This window comes from Cuculus canorus, chromosome 11, assembly GCF_017976375.1.
Source record: "Cuculus canorus isolate bCucCan1 chromosome 11, bCucCan1.pri, whole genome shotgun sequence".
Classification (NCBI taxonomy): domain Eukaryota; kingdom Metazoa; phylum Chordata; class Aves; order Cuculiformes; family Cuculidae; genus Cuculus; species Cuculus canorus.
This window is the reverse complement of record NC_071411.1, coordinates 8,814,378-8,835,003: the sequence shown is the minus strand read 5'-3', so window position 1 is coordinate 8,835,003 and position 20,626 is coordinate 8,814,378. Positions and strand designations below refer to the sequence as shown.

Sequence of the window (20,626 nt, the reverse complement as noted above, 5' to 3'; positions counted from 1 at the left end):
AATCACATACTTGGAACTTGGTAAGGGACTGCAAGCATTTGGCAGCACAACTCCAGCACAGCCAGCCAGCGGCAGCCCCTGATCTGCCATTTCAGCTCCCTGATGGAGAGTTTTCAGCCTTCAGGCACAAGCCAAGGTTCTCCTCTAATAGCAATTAAAGCACATCTCCTGCCTTTCAAGCTTTCACAGAGGTGGCTTTCTATTTGGGGAGTAACATCTGCCTCCCAGCCATTTTACGTGGCAGGGGACACAGGGTCTCTGCTGCCTTGCAAATGATGCTGCGTGTGATCAGACAAAATTGGGGTTACAAAAGGGAAGTCCCTTTCTTACTGCAGCAAGGATCTGACCCCAGCGGGGAGACTGAGATGAGCAAGACCCAAAAGCAAGAAAATCTGGGTTACCAGTCTTGTCCTGACAAGCACGCATTCTCAAACACACTCAATTATGCCCAAATTCAGCATCTTCAGGCAAGAGAGACAAGCCTCTTCTTCCTACAGAAAGCAAAGTGCCCCACTGTCACTAGGCAGAGAAAATGCTGGAGTATTTCCGAGTTCAGCATTAGCAAAGAGTGCTCAGTGACTGAATTTGTGGATGAAAAGCACCAAGGCAGCAAAGATGGGACAGCTTGTTCTGGGATCCCAAGCTTCTTTAAAAGCACAAGGGTGACGAAGTTCCAGTGCTCGCAGCCAGCCGAGAGACCCAAGGAGAGATCCTGCGTTTGAGACACTTACAGGCAAGTGCTAGGGGACTCATCCGGGAAGCTGCAAGGGAGAGAGGCGTCTGCGCTCAGGATTGCCTGCTCCCGAATACTGCCACACCCTGTCACCATCTGCCAGCTGCCAAAGTCTGTGGAAACGGAAGATCCAGGCAGAGAATGGTCCGCCGATCTGGGGCAGAGAGAGAGGGAGACGGCGCGATCAGTCAGGTCATTCAACCACATGCTTTCCCTAACGCTGGTGCCAGGGACCCGCCGGGCTGCCTGCCAGCAGCACCTGTGCCAGCAGTTCTGACACTCGAGGACCAGGGTGTGAGATGTGGCTCTGGCTGGGCCCCATGCCAAGCCTTTCCTTTGAAAGTGAGGGGAGAGCCAAGCTGGCTGGGACCGACAAAGCAGCAGGAGCGCACTGGGAGCCGGACAGGACAGATCCAGCAAGAAGCAGATGGCCATGCAGAACTGTGAAACTCATTAGTGAGATGTAACAGCCCTGAATCCCTCACAGATGTGGATGCTGTGCTGTACAAGGGGCACCTCCTGTTTCTTGTTGTGGCTGTTAGCACATCCCCAGGGCAGCAGCAAAGCCTGACAGAGAATCAAGGCTGTGACTTGGTTAGTGCTGAGGAAGACTTGGAGATTCTTGGTCCAGCAGCCGTTAGAAAGCAGATCACTGCTGAAGCGTTAACAGCAGGTCCAAACAGAGCCATTCACTGTTCAAGATGTCCCCAGGGCACCCACCCTCCCCAGCATTTGAGGATGTCTTCACTCCTGTGTTAGAAGAATGGACTGTGCCCAAACCAGGTGGCAAAACATCTTTAGGATAGGAAAAAGAGCCAAGGGAGGATAATTGTTTGATATATGTATCCTCCCACCAGGAAAGGAAGAAGCATGAAATCTGATAAATGAATCCGAGGAGTCCCTCCAAAATCCTCAGAGAAGGTGGCACAATTAGTTGAGACAAACCCAGAGCTCTTGGCTTCCGCGGAGCAAGCAATTACTGTGCCCCATTGCACAGCAGAGTGTACATAGCTGGAAGCACAGCCTGTGGCAGAGCTACTCAATTAGACACTACCAAGATCTTCTGGATAATTTATCTGAAATCTGCTGGGCAGATAGCAGCGCACCAGCTCCAGCTCTGCTGGGCCAGGTACTTGCACGCTGTCTTCACAGCTAAGAATAGCAGTGGCGCACTGCAGCTGCTCCCCAAGAGACCAGGAGAACAGCTAGAAAGACAGGATCTCCCACAGCAAGATGGACCTCAGTGAGACTGGAAAGCAAGGGTGGGGGGAGATGCACAGCAGGAAACCCATTTGCAATCTCAATTTGATTACTTCCACGCCTGCCATTTAACTAGTCGGGTCGATAGGGGCAAGTTTGAGAAGTCTGAAACAGTCCTGAGCTGGCTGCACAAGCAGAGAAGGATAAGTCACACAGTTCCTTGCATATCACCTTCCCATCACAGTGCTGATGCTCCTGCCCCTATAGCTTGGGAGTAACACCACTGTCTGGAAGTTCAGATTCTGGAAGGGCATCACAGCAGAAAATAGGAAAAGCAGAGTTTCCTCTGCCTTGCACAGATCTTGTTCTTTGGCTGCTCGACGAACTGAGGAGTGAGGTGCAGAGTACTGGGAGAACCCCTTCTTGCAAAAAGGTGTTATTCCTGCAGCACTAACACCGCAGCAAGAACGAGGGCATTTCACTGAAAGAACCGCAGCACACACTCTTAGGAAGACCTTAGATCAGACAGGGACAACCTTCCCTAGGATGCAAGGAATTGCTAAGGGAAAGGGAGCAGCTGTTCAGTGACACGTACCCCCTCTCCCTGCTTTTGGAAGATAAAGCTGAGGAAATCAGCTTGAAGGAGGAGAGCAGGCAGAGCGTTTGGTCCCAGAGCATGGTGCCATACTGGAAGCATAGTGGGAACAGTGCAGGAAGCCAGAGAGAAGCTTAAGTGCAGAGGGAAGAGGAGGACGTCACCTCCCTCAGAGTACAGCACAGCCGGACAGGACAAACAGAAGTGTCATACGCAGTGATAAGAGTTTGTGCTAAGGCAGTGAAGAGGTCTATAAGTAACACGCTTGGGATGTGATTCCACCAGAACAGGAATGAGTTGCTGAACAATAGGTTTGGGGCCAGGCAGAAACAAAGGTTTTGAAGAGGACAAGTCTAGATGGCACAGGACGTGGGACACAGCAGGATCTTCAGGTAAAGAGAACTGAGCAGAACTCTGCAGCTCTTTCAAAGGGAGAGTAGTAACAGGAGCCTGCCTGGGAGACTGTGCCCACACGGCAAGCAAAGGAGCAAGACATGACCCAGGGCCCCAGGACAGTAAAAACGTCCCTCTGCCCAGTATAAGCAGCCACACGGGTCAGATCAATCTGTGCTCAAGAAGCTGAACAGAAAATTGCTTCCTCTTCAGGTGTGCAGCCTCAGCTTCCAGCTGTTGGCCACCTTCCATGGTTGTCAGCTAAGATTAGACCGATCTTACAGTACCTCTTGGAGGTGGATCAAGTCACCTCTTGAATCCTTTCCTGGACAGGCTGATAAAAGCATCACATACCTCCCACTAGACTGACTCTCACTGGCTTTCTAGCCCTCTAACCCTTCCTCACATCATCTGTGCTATTAGGTCACATCTAACCTAATAGCACAGGAGCCTAGGAGTTCAAGGCAGCCAATTCTGTGTCCTGCCTCCAGGCAGCAGAACACTTGTTGATTAATTGAAGAAACCGATTGACTCTGCAATGAGTCCAGGTCATCCCTCTCCTGGCTCAGATACCTAAGCTTAGCCAGCAGAGCTAAGCTACTGTGGCAGACTATCCCCTCTATCCCAACACCTTCTCAAGGGAGGCTCCTGAGCAAGTGTCACAACCAACAAGCACCCTGAACAGCCTCAAAAGACAGCAGGGGCCGAGGCTGGGTGAGACAGGCAGGGAAGGCATGGCATGGGAAATCTTGTGTTTGCACTGCGAGGGCATCAGAGCTTCTTAAAAGATGGGCTTGGCTTGAGATCAAGACCAGACCTCCAGAGTGACTGCATCCCACTGTAATCCAGTCAGTGCTAGAGGTGTCTTCCTGCTATTTCTACCTCTGAAGGCTTCTCATAAAGTCCTGCTGCAGAGGCCCCAGAAGGGTTTCAGTGAGGTTCCCGAAGCAAGATGGGGCTGTGGGACACCAGGATCAGTCCCCAAGCTTGTAAGAACAAGTTTGCAACACGTTACAGCCATGCCAGAGGGTGGTTAGCTGTGAGGGCAGTGTGGAGGGTCTTGGGAAGCAGACTGACGACTACGGCAAAGCTGACATGGTTAGGGGAGATGAGATACAGCAAGTCTTCAAGTCACTGTCTCTGCCACAGACATCTAATGTCAGACAGAAAGAAAATGAAAGTAAGCTTCACACACCCACCTCTTCAGGTCCACGAGTGGGAAGAAACTCCCTCAAAAGTGCAAGATTAACAAAATTAGATTAGCAAAACAGAGATGAGCTGCAAGCTGTTCCTTCACACAAGGAAGGACCTCTAGCAGACCATAAACTGGCAACTCTTAGCCTGGAAGGGTTCCTTTTAATTAGGTCAGCACTTCCCATGCAAGATGCTGCACAAGACAGTATTTCAGAGCACATGGACAGTCACCTGCCAAGGGGGAGTCAACAATGGAGGCAGAGCAACAGTCAGGGATCCTTCCCCTTCATAATACATAACAGAGATGAGTGCCAAGCTCCAACAGCCCCGCTCTCATCCTGCCCTGTGCTGCCCCCGCTCACCTGCCATATTTCTGCACACCTAGGACTATTTGGGAAGCAGCTCCTTTGCCAGAATATGCTCTGTGCCTTAAATTGAAGTGCTAAGTAGGTACTGTGAGCACAGGCAGATTGTGGCAACCTGGAGTAAAGGGCAGCCCTTCGCACCTTTGCGTGGGAAATGTTGGCAAGGAGTACTTGGCAGAGCGCTGCACTGAGAGCCCTGGCTGCTCTCTACAGGCTGCGTTAGTGCCGTAACAGCCTGAGCAGCCAGTCCTCTGTGAGCACAACCGTTTCTGATTGCAGCACTACCGTGTGTCAGCCAGCAAGCCCCTTCTGCGGCACGGTCCTGCAATAATTCCAGAAAATGTCCCTCTAAACAATCTCTGTCCTGCTGCAGTCACTATCTCAAGTTGTCACATCGCAGATCCAGCTTCCAAGCCAAGCTGTCAGGAGCAAGACACATAGCGTGCATGCAATCCTATCACTGTTAACCAAACACCACGAGCCAAGGGACAGCAGCTCCTCTGTCCCTCTCTGTGTTCGCTGCACTCCCTCCAGACCCACAGCTGAGCTGTCTGTAGCTCTTTAAATAAGGGAGTTCTCTGTGGCTGTTGACCAAAGCAGATCGTCCACGACTTAACTCCTAGAGATCTCGACTCTACAGATCACAGTACTTTGGGTTTTATTTAATTGACTTAGCAAAAGCACATTCAACCAAAGATTATCCAGCAGCTAATCCACATTTGTGCTATGAGCACACACGCTAAATCCCTGACACGGATACAGGGTTTTTCTGTGGTGTTATGGGATGCTCAGATTATTAGTGTCAAATGCAAACACAGGACATGGTTTGCAAGCCACTACCCATTCGCGTGTAGGGAGTTCAACTCAATGCACTCTATCATACTCGCAGACTCTGTTTGTAGAACAAGCAGCACTTTGCCCTACTCTGCAAATAATCTAAGCAGTATCTTCATGCGTGCTTGTCCTCAGCAGCTGTGATATTAACCAATCATGTTGGGATAAACTAGAAAGGCTGCTAGAAACTTGCCTTTGTACTGCTTTGCCTAACAAGGACCATCCAGGGACTTACAGGTATCCAGGACCCCTGGATCGGAGCAGGACTCAGAAGATGGGCTGGTGAGGCCAGCAGAGGGGCTTGGCTCCCACCGGCTGAGTTGGCATTTGTGACTCTTTCCTTTAGGAGACCCCAGTTCCCCTCCCAGGCCCTGCTCCTCTCTTACAGCTGGCTTGCCTCCCCATTCCCTCCGGAGCTCCCTGCCTGTCAGCACACGGACTGGCCCGTTTACGTGAACTACCTGAAGAGTGCCTGCTAGTGTTTTACAAGCAACCTTTTTTCTCAACTGCTGCTGCAGCGGTTAAGTGTTTTGTTGCTATGGCCACACAACCAGACAATTAGGAAGTCAAGTACAATAGTTTCTTCATCTTAACAGCCTTGGGTGTTAACCTGCCAGCAGCATAGTAGAGATAAGGGTATTTTTGGCATCATGATCAGTCTGTGCTCTGGTCTTTCCATCCTAGTCCCACCATTTTTCAGGGGATGAAGGGAGAGAATTTACCTCTTCCTTACACTCCTTCTCCTTCATGATGGAAAATGGTGGCTGAAGGTACTGTGATAGCCATTACCTGCATGGAGCTCACCAGACAAATTCAGACTAAGACAGTCCAAACAGGGGGACCAAAGTCAAGTGGAGTGACACAAATCCTTTCTCTGCAGATAAAACATACTGTGCTGAGGTCCCCAAAAGTGCAAGGCAACGCATTGCTCAAGTCCTTTGCTAGCAGAGCTGCTACCAGTGTTATCTCAGGGAAGGCAGGCAGGGCACAGACAGCAGTCTGGCAGTGGACCATGAGGCAAAGGAACATGAATGTGCCAGAAGAGTTGGTCTGAAAGAGAAGCTCAGTTCAGCCATTGCCTTGACAATTCCACTCACTGCCTAGGCTTACTTCCTCCATCCTGCACACTGAGAGGAGCAGAGGAAGCCCAGGTCACAGCAGAGATGGAGAGCATACAGGTGTACACAGTCAGCAGCCAGCAGACTAAGCATCTTTGCGTGTAGCTGACTTCACAGCTTTGGCCTCATAAACGACTCCCTTCTCCTGTCCTCTTGGTTTCAGAGTTTTATCAGCTACTCCCTCCTCATGCACTTTTTCAGCAGCCCAGCCCTTCATGCTGCTTTGTTCACAAAAGTTAACAGGGACTGGGGGGGATCAGTGCAGATTCGCTGCACTAAGGATTATAAAGGCTTTGTGCCATGGTATAAACCATCCAAAAGGACAGAAAGAAATGTTTGTAGCGAAGTCCACAGACCGTTTCCCTCTTACAATGACAGAATACTGCAACTCCTTCTCAGGCTAATTTATTGGACATAGGGAAATGCCACCCTCAGGGACACTTGCCTGGCAGGAATAAGCTTCCCCACCATGTCTGCCAGTTGCCTCAAGCCCTGAGTACCAGTTCTGAACACCTGACACCAATGGACATTAATCATATAAAAGCTTACACACACCCCATCCAGACAAAGCCAGAAGACAATTGCTGGCTTTATTGGCTCCGAGCCCCTGGAATACAAATCCTAGGGACTGCGTGATCAGCCCCTTGCCATGGTGCTGTTCTGCCTACTGTGTCTCTCCTCTTCACTCCTGCAGAGCAGAGTCCGGCTGAAGCATTATAAACAGCTTCTTCCACACCATTGCTGCAAGCTCGCTACCAGCCCAGCGGTGAACAGCCTATTAGGTCTTGGGAACGGCATGAAATCACGCACAGGAACCATGGCGTTACCATTGTGAACAAAAGCAGCCCCAAGGCAAGCTGCTTTTTCTCCCATATTTTGTCCTCTTCTTGGGAAATCTGTTTCATCTTTCAGAGAAGGCAGAGGTGGGCCTCAGTGACTCAAAAACATCCTATTGATCTCTTTCCCCAGGGAGAACAGTTTGCACCATTTAATGAACTGTCAGACAGTGATTTTTCTCTGGAAACAAGAAACTTGATAAGCAAGTCTTATAAATTTTCAATGCTCAACTTGTTTGTCACTTTATTTTCCATGTGATGGGAGAGTACTAAAATTTGGCTGGTGGCTGTTTCTGAGGGGAATCGCTAGAAAAAGACTCGCTGGAAAACCTGCAGAGACTACATAAGTGTTTGATGCTGTTAACAGCTCTTATCTAAGAGCCTCTTTATCCCCTGTCGGCCTAAACACATGGTGTTTGCTCCACAGGCTCTGTTCTTTCTTCCCTAGCCTCTCTCACTGCTCTGCTTTGCCCTACCACAGCATCAGACTCCAGAAGGGTGCCAGAATATCCTTTGTTATGGCATGAGATTAGGCTCAGGTCCAGGGTCCCCATTCCCCAGTTGCTTAGTGCGAACACACAGCCTTCCGGGCAAAATCCTTTGTGCCTGCACAGCACCGGCAGCTCGCTCCCAGCAGATTCTATCTCTGCTTGCCACCAGCAGCCAGAGTTTTTCTACCCTGCAGTGTCAGGAAGGTCAGCAGGTGGAAAGGGAGACAGGAGAGATGCAGAGTGATATCTGCTTGGTTTGAAAGACTTCCTCCCACACACAATGCAGCCATTTCAAAGCCTCGTGGATGCATTTGACAGAAAAAGTGCTGTGAGCTCCAAGCATGCAGGATGAAGAGGCGCCAGAGCTCATGGAGTTGAGGCATGCACTGAGGGCAGGCAGAACAAACATCTAGCTGTTATCAGCATGGCTCCTCACTCCTCTAAACAGGCTGAGGCAGGAATTTCAGGGTTTAAAGGCCAGCATTTAATACAAGGTCAGGCTAGACAGGAATAGGCCTCCTGAGGCCAATTTGTCAACACAATCTGATGTGCTTCAGGGTTCTTGAAGCCTTGTGCTCCCTTTACCTGACACTCATTTTGCCAAGAAATGCTCTACTCTGACCCATCTCACCTGGATCTGGGCACTTCCAATGGGCTGCTTCCAATCCTCAGGAAGTTATCAGAATGGGTAGATGAGGAGGAGCTGGAGGACTTGACTTCGACCATCCCTGTGGAAGGCAGCCTGTCTTCAGACTGCTGTGCCCTGCTCCAGAGCACGGCTTGTGGTGATGATGCACAGCTCTTCCTCCTGTGGGAAGAAGGACTTGGGTGAGAAAGCCGGCCTTCCTATATACTCCAACTAGGAAGCCTTTCTACAACAGGCTGAATTTTACCCTAACAGCTAAAAGCTCTTGTTCCCACCGAATGTGCCCTCCTCCCTCCCAAGGAACCATGAGTCATGGGTAAGCGCTCAGTGATGGGTACACTGAGCTCAACTCATCTTAGCCCATTCTTTTATAGATCATCATCCACGTAACCTGGAAATCAGAGAGAGGAGAATGCATCAGCCCACACATGTACAGCAATTGCTTTGTTTAGTCTAGCCGTAAAAATGCCTCAAGCAAGGGGCCTCCCAGCAGGGAAAGACCATTTCAATAGGCTCTAAACTCTACAGAGTGCATCAGCCCAGGAGCTCAGCCCAGGTGGGCATTTGTGCACACTAATGAGGGTGACAGGGACACAATGCCAGTGTTGTTTTCCTTTTTAGTGACTGCCTTCAGGCACCACTGACCACACGTCTGACCACGTGCTCAGAGCTGACAGTCACTCAGATGCAAATGCATTTCAGTCCCCTTCTTTTCTGTTCTGACAGCCCAGAACTGCTCTGGCTTCTTTTCTAACCAGCACACTCAGTCTCAGGTGCGATTCACTGTCCACTGCTGCACCAGGCCTTAGCTCGCAGTACCGCCCAGCTACACGCCAAACAGGCACACATACGTGGGACTAATTCATGTCACTACTTCTCCATGCTCAGAAGATTTTATTTCTTACATGAGGATTTTTTTCCTCAAAGTGTCCCAAGATTATTTTCCCCTTCCAAAACCACCGTGAACTGGACAAAGATGTTCCTACGTGCACAACTTAAAAGGAAAAGTCTAAAGCAGACTCAAGGAGAAGAGATGCTGCTCTTCCTGGAAGCTGGAAGGGCATCTCAGCTCTGTCAGAGATCTTGAGCACTGTCAGCAAGTGCAGCTAAAAAGACAGGCTCGTTGTACAGTGGGAAGCATGATACCCTCTCTTCACTTCTTTAAGTGTGTCCACCTTCAAACATCACAATATAACCTCTCTCAAGCATTATTCATCTAACGTTTTCATAGCTGCTGACATCTCCAAGCACAGCCTGCAGAAACAGGCTTGTACAGCTAAAAACCAAATGCCCTCCCTGCAGGAACACCTTCCGGCCACCTGTCTTCAGGACTATACAATGAAGTACATCCCCTCCGCTCTCCCCACACTCTACACACAGCCCAGTTCACCCAGCTTGTAGCAAGTCCTACGTGTTCTCACACAGCCACAACAGCCAGTCCCCTCACTAAGCACCCATGGCAAGGCTCACAGCCTTCCCTTCCCGAAGCTCACGCCCACAGCGCAGGCCCAAACCATCGCTGTGGCGGCAGCAGCTAACCCCAATACAATCTGATGTCTCCAACAGCAATGAAAGCAAACCAGAGCCAGAAAACACATCACAGAAACACATCACAAACATACACAAGTACAGCACACACATCTGTTCCAGTATACTCTGGCGACCTCACATCTTACGAAGATCACATGTAGGTTTTGTGCTGCAAAATCTAGTCTGTATGTCCTCAGCACTCAGAGCAATGTTAATGCTTCCAGTTTACTACCCTGTAGCCAGGCAAGTGGAAAGTTGTTCTCTGCCTGCTGCAGTCACTTTGATGTGGATAGGAAAGCGCTGTGCGTTTAAAGAGGACTCTGTCCTGCTCACTTGGCAAATGCAGTTTGGGGCTCCCCCGTCTCTGTTCTGTGATTCTGCAGGAAGGTTCTCTCCCTCTTCAGTATTTTATAAATTGAATCACAATGTGCTTTAGAAAGGCTCCTGCTGCTAGCATGGCTGCAGGCTCAGTCCCAGAGGACTTCCGGCACAACCTAGATTTAATTTAAAATAATTGCAATATAAAATAGCATCTTTGCATGTGCTGAGGGAGAGGAGAGAAAAATTAAACTGAGAGGGGCAACCCTACAGAAAGGTTCTGAAATCCCCAAACAGCACCAGAATCTCCACAAGCAAGCACAACGCCTGTCACGGAGCAGTTGCCAGACACCTTCTTTCTCCATTCCCCGCTTCCAGACAGTCACTTGCATCCCCAAGTGAGTCCTCTGTAGCACTCTATCAATAGGGAGCACTGAGAATTTCATACTTGCCCTCAGAAGTATCTCAAAGCAGTGCTGCAAGCAGCCACCTGCTTTCAGTTCATACACCTTGTGCTGCTAAGAATGGCTAAAGTTTAGAGGTGATTCTTGGCCACACAGCCCACCTTTCAGCAACTGTAGACACTCCCCTATACAACCTCTTCTACAAACTTATAAAGCTTCATTTTCATAGTAACATAGTATAGTTTGCATTAGAAGGGACCTTAAAGATCACCTAGTTCCAACCCTCCTGCTAAGGGCAGGGACATCCCACTAGATCAGGCTGCTCAAGGCCTCATCCAAGCTGGCTTTGAACACCTGAACACCTCCAGGGATGGAGCATCCACAACCCCCCTGGGCAACCTATGCCATTGACTCACCACTCTAACGGTGAACAAATTCTTCCTAATGTCCAGTCTAAATCTGCCCCTCTCCATTTTATACCCATTTCCTCTGGTCCTATCCCCACAAGCCTTTACAAACAGCCCCTTCAGGTACTGGAAGGTCGCTATAAGATCTTCTCTGAGCCTTCTCTTCTCCAGGCTGAACAGGCCCAACTCTCTCAGCCTGTCCCTGCAGGGAAGGTGCTCCAGCCCTCCGATCATCTTTGTAGCCCTCCTCTGGACCTGCTCCGTCTATGCAGCTTAAGGCAGCTAAACTTTGTCTCCACGTTTTCCAGGGGAGGCTGCTGCCAAATGTCGTTTTTCTGGTAGTTTGGAACCATCTTTTAAAAGTAATGAAATACTTTATGAACGAAGTGTAACAGTGAAGCTGGTGAAAATGAGACAAAGCTGCTTTACTCTCATCAGGGCACAAGCTTCAGAGCATTCCTGCGGAAGGCTAACACAGCCACTAACAAGAGGTGGTCTCCAGTTTTTGGTGCAGTAGTCCTTCAGCACAAGCTGCAGCAAAGCGTCTGATAGCCAGATTCCTCCCTCTACTGTAAGGAACACACGCCACAGAGGGTAAACCTATAGGGCAAGTGACTTCAGAAATATCTTTTCTCCTGTGTTCAGAGCCTGTCCCTGTTGCTCTGCAGCCCGCTGAGCAGTTATGTCCTCACCATGCTGCTTGAGTCTGTGCTCCTGCTGGCATCAGCTCCACTGCTTCATAGGTGAAGCTCCCAGCTGCTCCAGGAGAACTTTCCATTCCCAGGGAGAAGTCGCTGCTCAGACTTGTGGTGCTACCTCGGTCTCTCTGCTCTAGAGAAAAAGAACACAGAACCACCTGAAGGCCAGCTTGGTCTCACTTGCTTTCTCTCCCTTTAAGCAATACACCTCCCACTTGCCCTGTGGCTGCGCTCTTTTGGGGAAGCACACCCACTTATAGTCCACCCCAGTCCCCAAGTAATCAACTATTACCAGCACCCAGGGGTACTGATGCTTGGCAGAGGCACTCACTGAGCATGCAGATCTCCTCAAGGGTGAAGCCAGGTGGCAAACTCTTCCTTCTGGGGAAGGAAAGACAAAGTTACCTCAGCCACACTTCAGGGCTGCATGGAGGTTGGCCACAGCTCGATCTCTGTAGCACACACTGGATCAGAGCAGCGGGGTTTAGCTCTGCAGGGGCAGAGGAGAGGGGATGGGGCCACTGTGCTGTATCCAACTCTCCTAACAGTCCCAGCCCACACACCTCACCCTTTGAGAGAGTGGCAGACGTGCTTATTCAGAGTCTTTGTGGGCTTTGTTTCTTTCTACTCCCCTAAAACATGAAGGGGTTAACGTTTAGTGGTCTGTTAAAAATGAGTCACCGCAATCCCCCCAGCAGTGCCGGATGGAGCTTGCTGAACAGCCTGCTTAAGCCAGAGCACACATCTCTGGGTTCATCCGTGCTAAAGCAGCCACGGACAGTCATTAAGCAGAGAGCACATTTCAGCATGGACAGTTTTTCAGAGCAAAACATGGCACCTCACAAGCCTCGGCCCCATTTTGCAGCCTTCAGAGTGCAGAATAAATTAAAGAAAACTGGGCCAGGGCACCAGGGCTTCCATCTCCCCAAAGGAACAGCACTAACAAGCTCCCTGGCTCTGCAGGCCAAGCAGCAGCAGGCACAGGCTCCTTACCTCTGCGACTTCACAGCAGAGAACTCCTCAGAGGTGATGTGCTTCAGAAAATTGAAGCAGAAAAAGAAAATCTGAGCAAAGGGAGAAAGAAGAGCGGTTCAGCAATGAACCCGAGGCTCCGTGCAGCCTCTTATCTTGGTGGGGAGGTGCTGGCACAAAGGAGATAGCAAGAAATCTGCAGCTACCAGTCTCCAATGTGCCATGGGCTGCCACCATCCCATCCTGGGCCATTTCTTACATATTAAACTGACCCTCTGTTCCCTGCCACGAGGAGGCCCAGAAATGAATGTGTACAATTCTCCTTATCAATGCTTTGCACACATGCTGCGAGCACATGGCCGGTACTTATGCCATCAGTGCAGAATGGAAAAGAGATGCCCCCCAGCAGCTGCTTACATACCCAGCTAAGCAGCAAACCCAGGAGGACTGGCAGGGTTAGAGCCACAGGCTCCACCTGTATAGCACCTGGAAGAATGCGGTACTTGCAGCATTTGCGATCCCAAGCTCATGCCCTGCCATGCACCAGTACGCTCCGCGGCATTCCCCTCACTGTGCCTCTGCCGCCTCAGGCACCTGCGCAGAGCCGAGCCCTTCTGCCCTTGCAGTGGGGAGCAGGGAGTGCTGGAGGCAGCCTGCCACCCTCTCTCCTGGTCCAGCTACTGACTCTGCCCTTGGCCAAGAAGGCAGCAGAGCAGAGCGGCCAGGCTCGAGCCAGCAGAGGTTTGGGAAAGGAATGAATGGGAGGAACAATACTAATACAGTGGTCCTGGACCCATCAAAGATGGAAAATAGGGCAGGGTCCCAGCTCTGCTGTTCAGACGCAGGGGATTCTGTAGTGAGGCGAGACCCTGAGGAGCAGGGGATTAGCAACATGGTTAGACATACTCTCCACCTCTTGATCTTGATCCAAAACTGCTATTGCAGTGTACTACAACTATAGTCACAGCAATCATTTTTTGCTGTTAAACAGTGAAAGATTTGAAGAGAATTAGTTCCACTAATCTCAACGGCCTCTCAGCCCCATCTGTGCACCTGCAGATACACCCCGAAAAATATACAGGCCAGAACCAGCACAGGTTGCTCCACGAGCCTGTGATGACACGCAAACTACACCCAGCTGCATCGCCCAGGCAGGACAAGCACATAAAACCATACAGCTTTATTTCCAAGCTCCCAGGAGTCACAAGACTTAAGCAGCTCCTCTCATTGCTGAGCTGAATAGCAAGTCCTAGCACCCTTTCACCAGAAGTCTGAACACTAACGGCACTGCAGGGGAACTGGCAGGACTGACACTCACCAACCAAACTGTAGGACGAGAGAAAAGCATTCCCATACCTTACGCATTGGGAGGTGATGAGGCAAGGCTCCTACCTCATACTTCAGCACCTGAACAGCCTGGGTTTTAGAGCCCAGCCAGACCACTGATACCACCAGAAGCAGGCAGTTGCCACTGTAACCAAGTACCCTGAGAACAAAAAGCAGTGCTCAGCCACTGCCCCACACCAGACACTCACCTCTTCTCCTTTACTAAGTCGATCCACTAACATGTGCCTGGAAAGAGAGCAAGGGAAGCTCTGTCACTCGCTGGAAGCCAGAATCAGCAGAAGAACACAAGCTGCCAAGAACAGCCAGATGCCTGAGCCTCCGGATAAAAAAAAGGCATCAGTCTCTCTTGTCACAGCTCATTGGGAACTGCTCCAACATCCATCTCTGGCTGTGAGCGAACACCAAAGATGACAACAGCAAGGGAGAAGCCTCCAGGGGCAGGGATGCATGTGCAAGTAAAACTTAGTGTGCCTACCCAAAGAGGAACCAGTCATAGGCCACTGTCAGGTACAGAATCTCAGATGGCTCCAGGGATGCGTGGATCAGCCCATCCTGCAAAGCAAATGGGAACAACTCTTAGGCATTAGCCCTAGGGATCAGGACTTGGATCACTGTGACGTTTTTCAGTAGACTGAACTGCCAAGATGCCCAGCTTTCTCTGCCTGCCTGTGACACCATGCTCAACGGCAAGACAGCATGTTGGACCCCACATCAAAGCAAAACCACACCCTCTCTGAAGCCAGGATGGTCAAAAAGAACACGAACTGCTACCCCCTCCTCTTCCTGGTGAAACAGTCACTCACCCTCCAAGCAACCATCCCCAGAAGCAGGGCAGGTCAGTCAGGTACTCACAGCCCATAAGGAGAGGCGCAACAAGGAGATGAAGAGAGGAGTTCGATCCCAGCCAGATATACAGTGCACCAGGAGACCGCTGTCATCTGTTCCAGGTAGGGGTATGAAGGAGAAGAAAAACAAAACAAGGATGTTTTAACAGCAGCAACGGCTTTTCTTTACGGCAAATCTGTAGTGACAAGCTACCTCCCGTCCCCACAGCCTGGGCTCAACAGCAGAACTCAGCCACCAAGCCAGAACATTTTGCCTTGAATACAGCAGCCAACAAAAGGCTCAGAGCGTCCTGGGTTGTCAGCAGCCCCAGCTGATGGGCTCTCCTGGTCCTGACAGCTGCTCTAGACATGAGGTCACTAGATATGAACATCACTTTACTACCCAGAACACAGATCTAGCCAGCTACAGCCCACTATCAAAATCTATCCCCACAGAGAGACCTGCTCCAAGTGAACATTTTTTCAGTCTCACCAACCTTCCTACTGATACACATGGAGCAGAGGCACAAACAGGGCACCACTCCTGTGCTCTGCAGAAAACTCACGGTGTGCCCCTACGTAACACCTGCAGGACCAGTCATGGCTCCATCTGTCCAGCAGTGCAATATACAAAGTCACAATGCCCACAGGAAAGTGATGCTAACACAGAGCAGCACATTGCCTTTGAGGAGTTGGGGTGGCTGTGACGACAGAGGACAGAAGGGGCTTTTAAATAAGCACCTAATGAAACCACAAGGGACAAGACACAGATGTTCAGCAAATAAAGAGTAAGAGTCGACAAGGAGAGGGACAAACGCTTGCTCTCTTCAGCTTTAAAGCAGTAAAACTTAGCTAAACTTTTCAGACACCCCTCGACCTCTGGGAGAAGAGGGTCTTCAAGGGATAAGCAAGGTCCCTCTCTAAGAGAGGAACTGGAGTCCTGAGATGTCAGGACCATCACCCACTTTAGAAGGGAGAGAAATGAAACTCCATAAAATTATTCTTTGTTTAGTGGAAACCGATCCATGGTGACACTAATACCATCAGCTGTTCTTCCGGAGAAAGCAACTGCTCCAGTTAGACTGCTGGGAGAACAGAGTTTGCCTTACCATCGCTATTGATGATGGAGATCAGCAGCTTCAGGTAGTTCTGTGTCTGCTGCACGAGGTCCCAGCTCTACGCAGAAAGAGAAACGTTGATGGTAAGGATGTGCCCACAGCAAAATGCTGCTCTGCAGCTCAGAGCCTGCCACGCTCCTGGCTCCTCTACCCGGAACAGCAGCAAAGCAGAAAGAACCCTGTGACCATTCCTCAAAGTGACAGGTTCCCCTGGTGCCGCTAACTACTCCCCTACTCCGGAAAGGGCACTTTGGGACAGATCAGGCAGGAAAAGAAGAGACCATCTCCTGGCTGCCTGGCTGGCACAGAACCTGCTTGCCCACAGCCCCAAAGCTCGAAGCAGTCCATGTTCTGAGAGACTGATGTGAGCCAGCAAACACCTGCGGAGCGCTGACCCAGTTCTGCGGCCCCCCGCACACATGTGCTTCACCAAGCAGCTCAGCAGCCATGTTACAGCGGTGTACGTGATGTGAGAAGCATGATGGGCCAAGGTCAGCAGGCTGCTCCCATAACCCAAGCACTCTGCCCCAAACTCTCTGGCTCTTGTAAATGGCCCCAGCAGGCTGCCTGTGGAGCCACACCAGCTCCTTCAGACTGGAGGCACTGGACTTCTGCAATAATTTCCAAGTAACAGCAGTACCACAGAAGGGCTCTGAACTCAGAGACCTTCCAGCTCTACAAGAAATGCAGGTGAAAAACATCACAACAAACTGAAGCGTGCCCCTGTTGATCTTGAGAATATGCAGGGAATTTCAGCAGTCCGATGAGACAGACTAGCTCAAGGAATGTGGGACAGCAGCGGCAAGGAAAAGGCCACGTTTCATTGTGACACTGTTAATGGTATAAGTGACATCTGACCGCCAGCAACAGAACACTTGCTGTGTGCTCGCTTGTGTGTGTGTGTGCACGTGTGCATGTAACCACACTTAAGACTACTGTCAGACAAAGAACACGTTTCCCTGCCACAAAGCCAGCGCAGCAACAAAAGCATAGGGAAGTGGGGGATGCACTCAGCCCCGGGCAGAAAAACACATGCTTCCAAAGCCTTTTATCTGCCCAATTCAACCCGATCTCGTCATTATGCCAGAAGGAATCATCTGGTCATCCAGCCTCATCAGAAACCAGAAAGTTTTGTTCAGTTGCTCCATGCCTGAAGCTTGTGCTTGACGACACAGAGAATCACCTTAACTAGGGGTGACAGTTCATTGCTCCTTTGGCAGCATGTTCCAAGAGATCATCCTCAAAATTAACAAGAAAGACTGCTTTCCCTTGTTTGAAGGTCTGACGCCATGCTGCAGATACTGCTTCCTCTGCAGCTCTTCTAGCCCAGACTCAAGAGTGCTTTAGAATCAGTATTTTATCCCTGCAAACGCACTTAGACATGAATCAAGTCAACCCTCTATCACCTTCGCGATTACCTAAACAGATTGAGAACTTCAGCTTTGAGTGAAGCACCCTCTCCAGTCCTCAGATCATTTCTACATCTATTTTTTGCACCTTCTTCAATGTTTAGTATCCTTTTTAAAATACTGGCTGCTCAGTAGTCTACTGAACAAGTTTCTAGCCATAAACAAGCTGTGGTCCCATTAGTTCTGCTTCAACACTGCAATTCTGCTTATGCTGGCACTTAAACATTATTTACATCACTGATAAACACTGGACCAGCACAGGGAGCTCTGCCAGTTCTCTGCTGCTTCCAGCCACAGAGCATAGGAGCACGACACGCTCCAGCAGGACCGATCATCACAGAACCTGGGAGGAATGGCAAGTCCGCTGATGTGTGAAATAGAGCACCCTAATCAGCAGCATAAGGTGATGCTCCCTGCTATGAACAAAGATAAACCTTGAGGCTTGGGCAGACATAAGAGTTCAATTATCATTTGCAAGGCTGTCACAGTAATAAGGAATGGAGACGTACTATGGTCAATTAGGATTTTCCACTCTGCTTTCATAGGACGGGCACGCCTATGAAGAAGGTGCCTTGTCACTGGGCTTCTGCTTACATAAAGGAAGACTGATCTTTCTCAAAGCCCTCCACAGCCAGCTAAGTCTGCCCACTGCAGGCACGTGCCTGGATAAGGTTGTGAGCAATACTGCTTTCTTTTTGCTGGCATGTTCCTTACCTTCATTAGCGACATATCTCCCTAATGGATTGCAAGCTACAGAAAGAGATTTGATGTTACAGTCAGCTGCCTCGGGACACATCAAGCCATAGAGCTTTGGGGCATAGGATTTCCACTGCTATTCTGAATAGTCAGTCTGCAGCCCCCCCTCCCTTGGACAGTATGAAGTGAGCCAGATTAAGGAAAGAGGAGCAAGTCAGACTTCAAGTCTTTACTGATCCTTCCTGACTGAATCCTTGACCTCCCACAGAGATGCCTGCTTTGCTCACCTGGTACTCGCTCCAATCAATGTTCAGAGACTGTGTCAGAGAGGCTGGGATACTTAATGGAGCATCTACGTAGTCCTGCAAAAAACCCAAACAATTGGTCAGAGAAAAGCCCCGACTTGAAGGCAGTGAGTTCCAGAAACAAACAAAAAAACAAATGCCAAACGGTGCATCTAGAAGAAAGCATCTGAGCAAAGCATCTCTGAATGCAAAAAACTGCACTGGTAAGAACTGACTCATAGCCTCTTAGAGGGACTTGTGGTGAAGAGAAGCTTTTCTGTGCTCCCAGCGGTGAAAGCCAGTGACAAGGCATGTTCGCGTTTGAATTCCTGTAGGGCTGCTCCACTCAACCACCCCCCGCAGCAGGAGACAGAATGTGAAGACAACTGAGAAAAGAGCCTATCAATAAGATACCAAATTTAAACAGGAGCAACCCATACTCCCCACGAGAGGTCAAGCATCCTGGACTTCATGATAAAAAAATCATTTATTTTACATACAAACTTTATAATGAATAACTTAGTACAACCACTATCTGTTGTGTTTGTCTTGTTGGTTTCTTCCTTGTGATCAAAAGCAAGCACATGACACATACACCATCGCTCAGGAACCGTTAAGGCAAGAATTAAGCCCAGTAAAGCCCACAGCTCTCCATTTTTTAACACCCACATACCTGTTTCCAGTTAAATATCAGACCTTCAGCTGTATAATCCCGGTCTTTGTATTCCTTAAAAAATTCACAGCCTGCAAGAAAAGAGATAAACAACTGTTTAGCTAACGGATATCTAACAACTGAAGTGCCCTGGGGGACTGGAAGTGCTGGCAGCCTTAGGCTCCAGAGCACCAAACAAAACTGCTGCCTGCAGGAAGAGAAGAGCAGTAATCATTAGTATGGTGTGCAGTACAGCCTCCCAGCAGCAACAACCCAGAGCACTTGGCAGTAAACACACTCATACAGCAAAGGGCAAATTACAAACACGCAGCAAATGTGGACTTTGAGGGAGTGATTTCATTCTTTCCCAAACAAGAGCTATGCTTTCCAGGGCCACTGCCTTTTGCACAGATCTAAGGCATCAGCCTGGCACGCTGGAGGAGAAGGACACAGCAAAAGAAGGTACTGGCAGAGCCCTGAGGACAGCCAGCTTTCACAGGGTGTCTGCTGCAGGTAACAAGAAAGGGCTCTGTCAGACGAAGCTGTGAGTTCTCTCACATTTAAGTCTCCTCTTTCAAACACGTGATTTGCCCTATCTGAAGGAAGCAAGTACATAACCACTACTAAGGCTTCCCCCAAGCCCTCCCCTCCTGATGTTTGTCCTTTGGCACCGTGCTTCTCTAACAACTATTTGAAGCCTCTGCTGCAAACTGCAGTCACTTAGTCACAGCTAAACAGCACCATTAGCTCTGCAGCTGCCTGCAAGCCACACAAAACACTTCTCCCAATGTACTGCTATTCCCCAGCAGCACCGTAGTGCTCACGTTATCAAGACTGCCCTGTGCCAGGCACTGAACACAGGCAACGAATCCAATCCGGAAAGTCACAGGTAACTCCAATGCCAAAAAAAAATCTTTGTACAGGGACAGGATTTGCCCTCAAAAACAGTCAGGAACCAACCCGTCAGTTGAGATTTAACTCAAATTAAACAGAGGCTTAAAGGAAAGAATGAGGGATTATGGCAGTTAAGAACCAGTATCTACAAATGCCAACTACCAGTCAAACGGGAAACAGGGTTCTGCACCAAAGAGCACAAAAGCTTCTACAGACACCCCATTTCAACCCAACTCTTTCACCCTAGACAGTCACGTCTGGACACCAGCTCACTCAGCTAAGACAAGATCTCAGAACAGCTTTAGTGACAAATTATAACATAGAAATTCTTTCAACGCAAACCTAGAAACAGCAAGAACAAATCACGGCATTTAGGCAGTCACTAGAGGGATTGCTGATCCTTAGATGTGTTTGCCTTAAATCTAACGGAATGACAGCATTCCCCTCTGGAGCAGCACTGCTGAAATCAGGCAACATCTGCAGGGAGAGTTGCCAGTTTTGTAAGGTTTACCTCTAGCATGGCAATGAAGAGCTGCTAAAAGGTAGCAGCTGTCCCAGATGGCAGAAGAAGAAGGACCATAACTGAATACTGCCTACATCATCTACATCCGCACAGCTCTGTAGCTTAACTCTATCTAATCGCTTCTCTCTCATTCTTTACAAACCCT

General features: G+C 49.5%; 1 protein-coding gene across 2 annotated transcripts in view; it reads right to left on the bottom strand.

Annotated features, from left to right (window-relative positions):
* MTMR14 (myotubularin related protein 14) overlaps window positions 1-20,626 on the bottom strand; it is a 32,766-nt gene that overhangs the window by 2,775 nt on the left and 9,365 nt on the right. Inside the window, exons 8-18 of one of the 2 annotated variants that reach the window (XM_054076749.1) lie at window positions 19,086-19,156; window positions 18,416-18,490; window positions 16,015-16,081; window positions 14,934-15,019; window positions 14,557-14,633; window positions 14,270-14,306; window positions 12,756-12,826; window positions 12,094-12,143; window positions 11,757-11,895; window positions 8,391-8,567; window positions 732-887 (exon numbers count right to left, since the gene is read on the bottom strand). In XM_054076749.1, the coding sequence (XP_053932724.1) occupies window positions 732-887; window positions 8,391-8,567; window positions 11,757-11,895; window positions 12,094-12,143; window positions 12,756-12,826; window positions 14,270-14,306; window positions 14,557-14,633; window positions 14,934-15,019; window positions 16,015-16,081; window positions 18,416-18,490; window positions 19,086-19,156 (1,006 nt within the window). The remainder of the gene's footprint in view (window positions 1-731; window positions 888-8,390; window positions 8,568-11,756; window positions 11,896-12,093; window positions 12,144-12,755; window positions 12,827-14,269; window positions 14,307-14,556; window positions 14,634-14,933; window positions 15,020-16,014; window positions 16,082-18,415; window positions 18,491-19,085; window positions 19,157-20,626) is intronic. The other variant, XM_054076750.1, reaches the window with a different exon arrangement.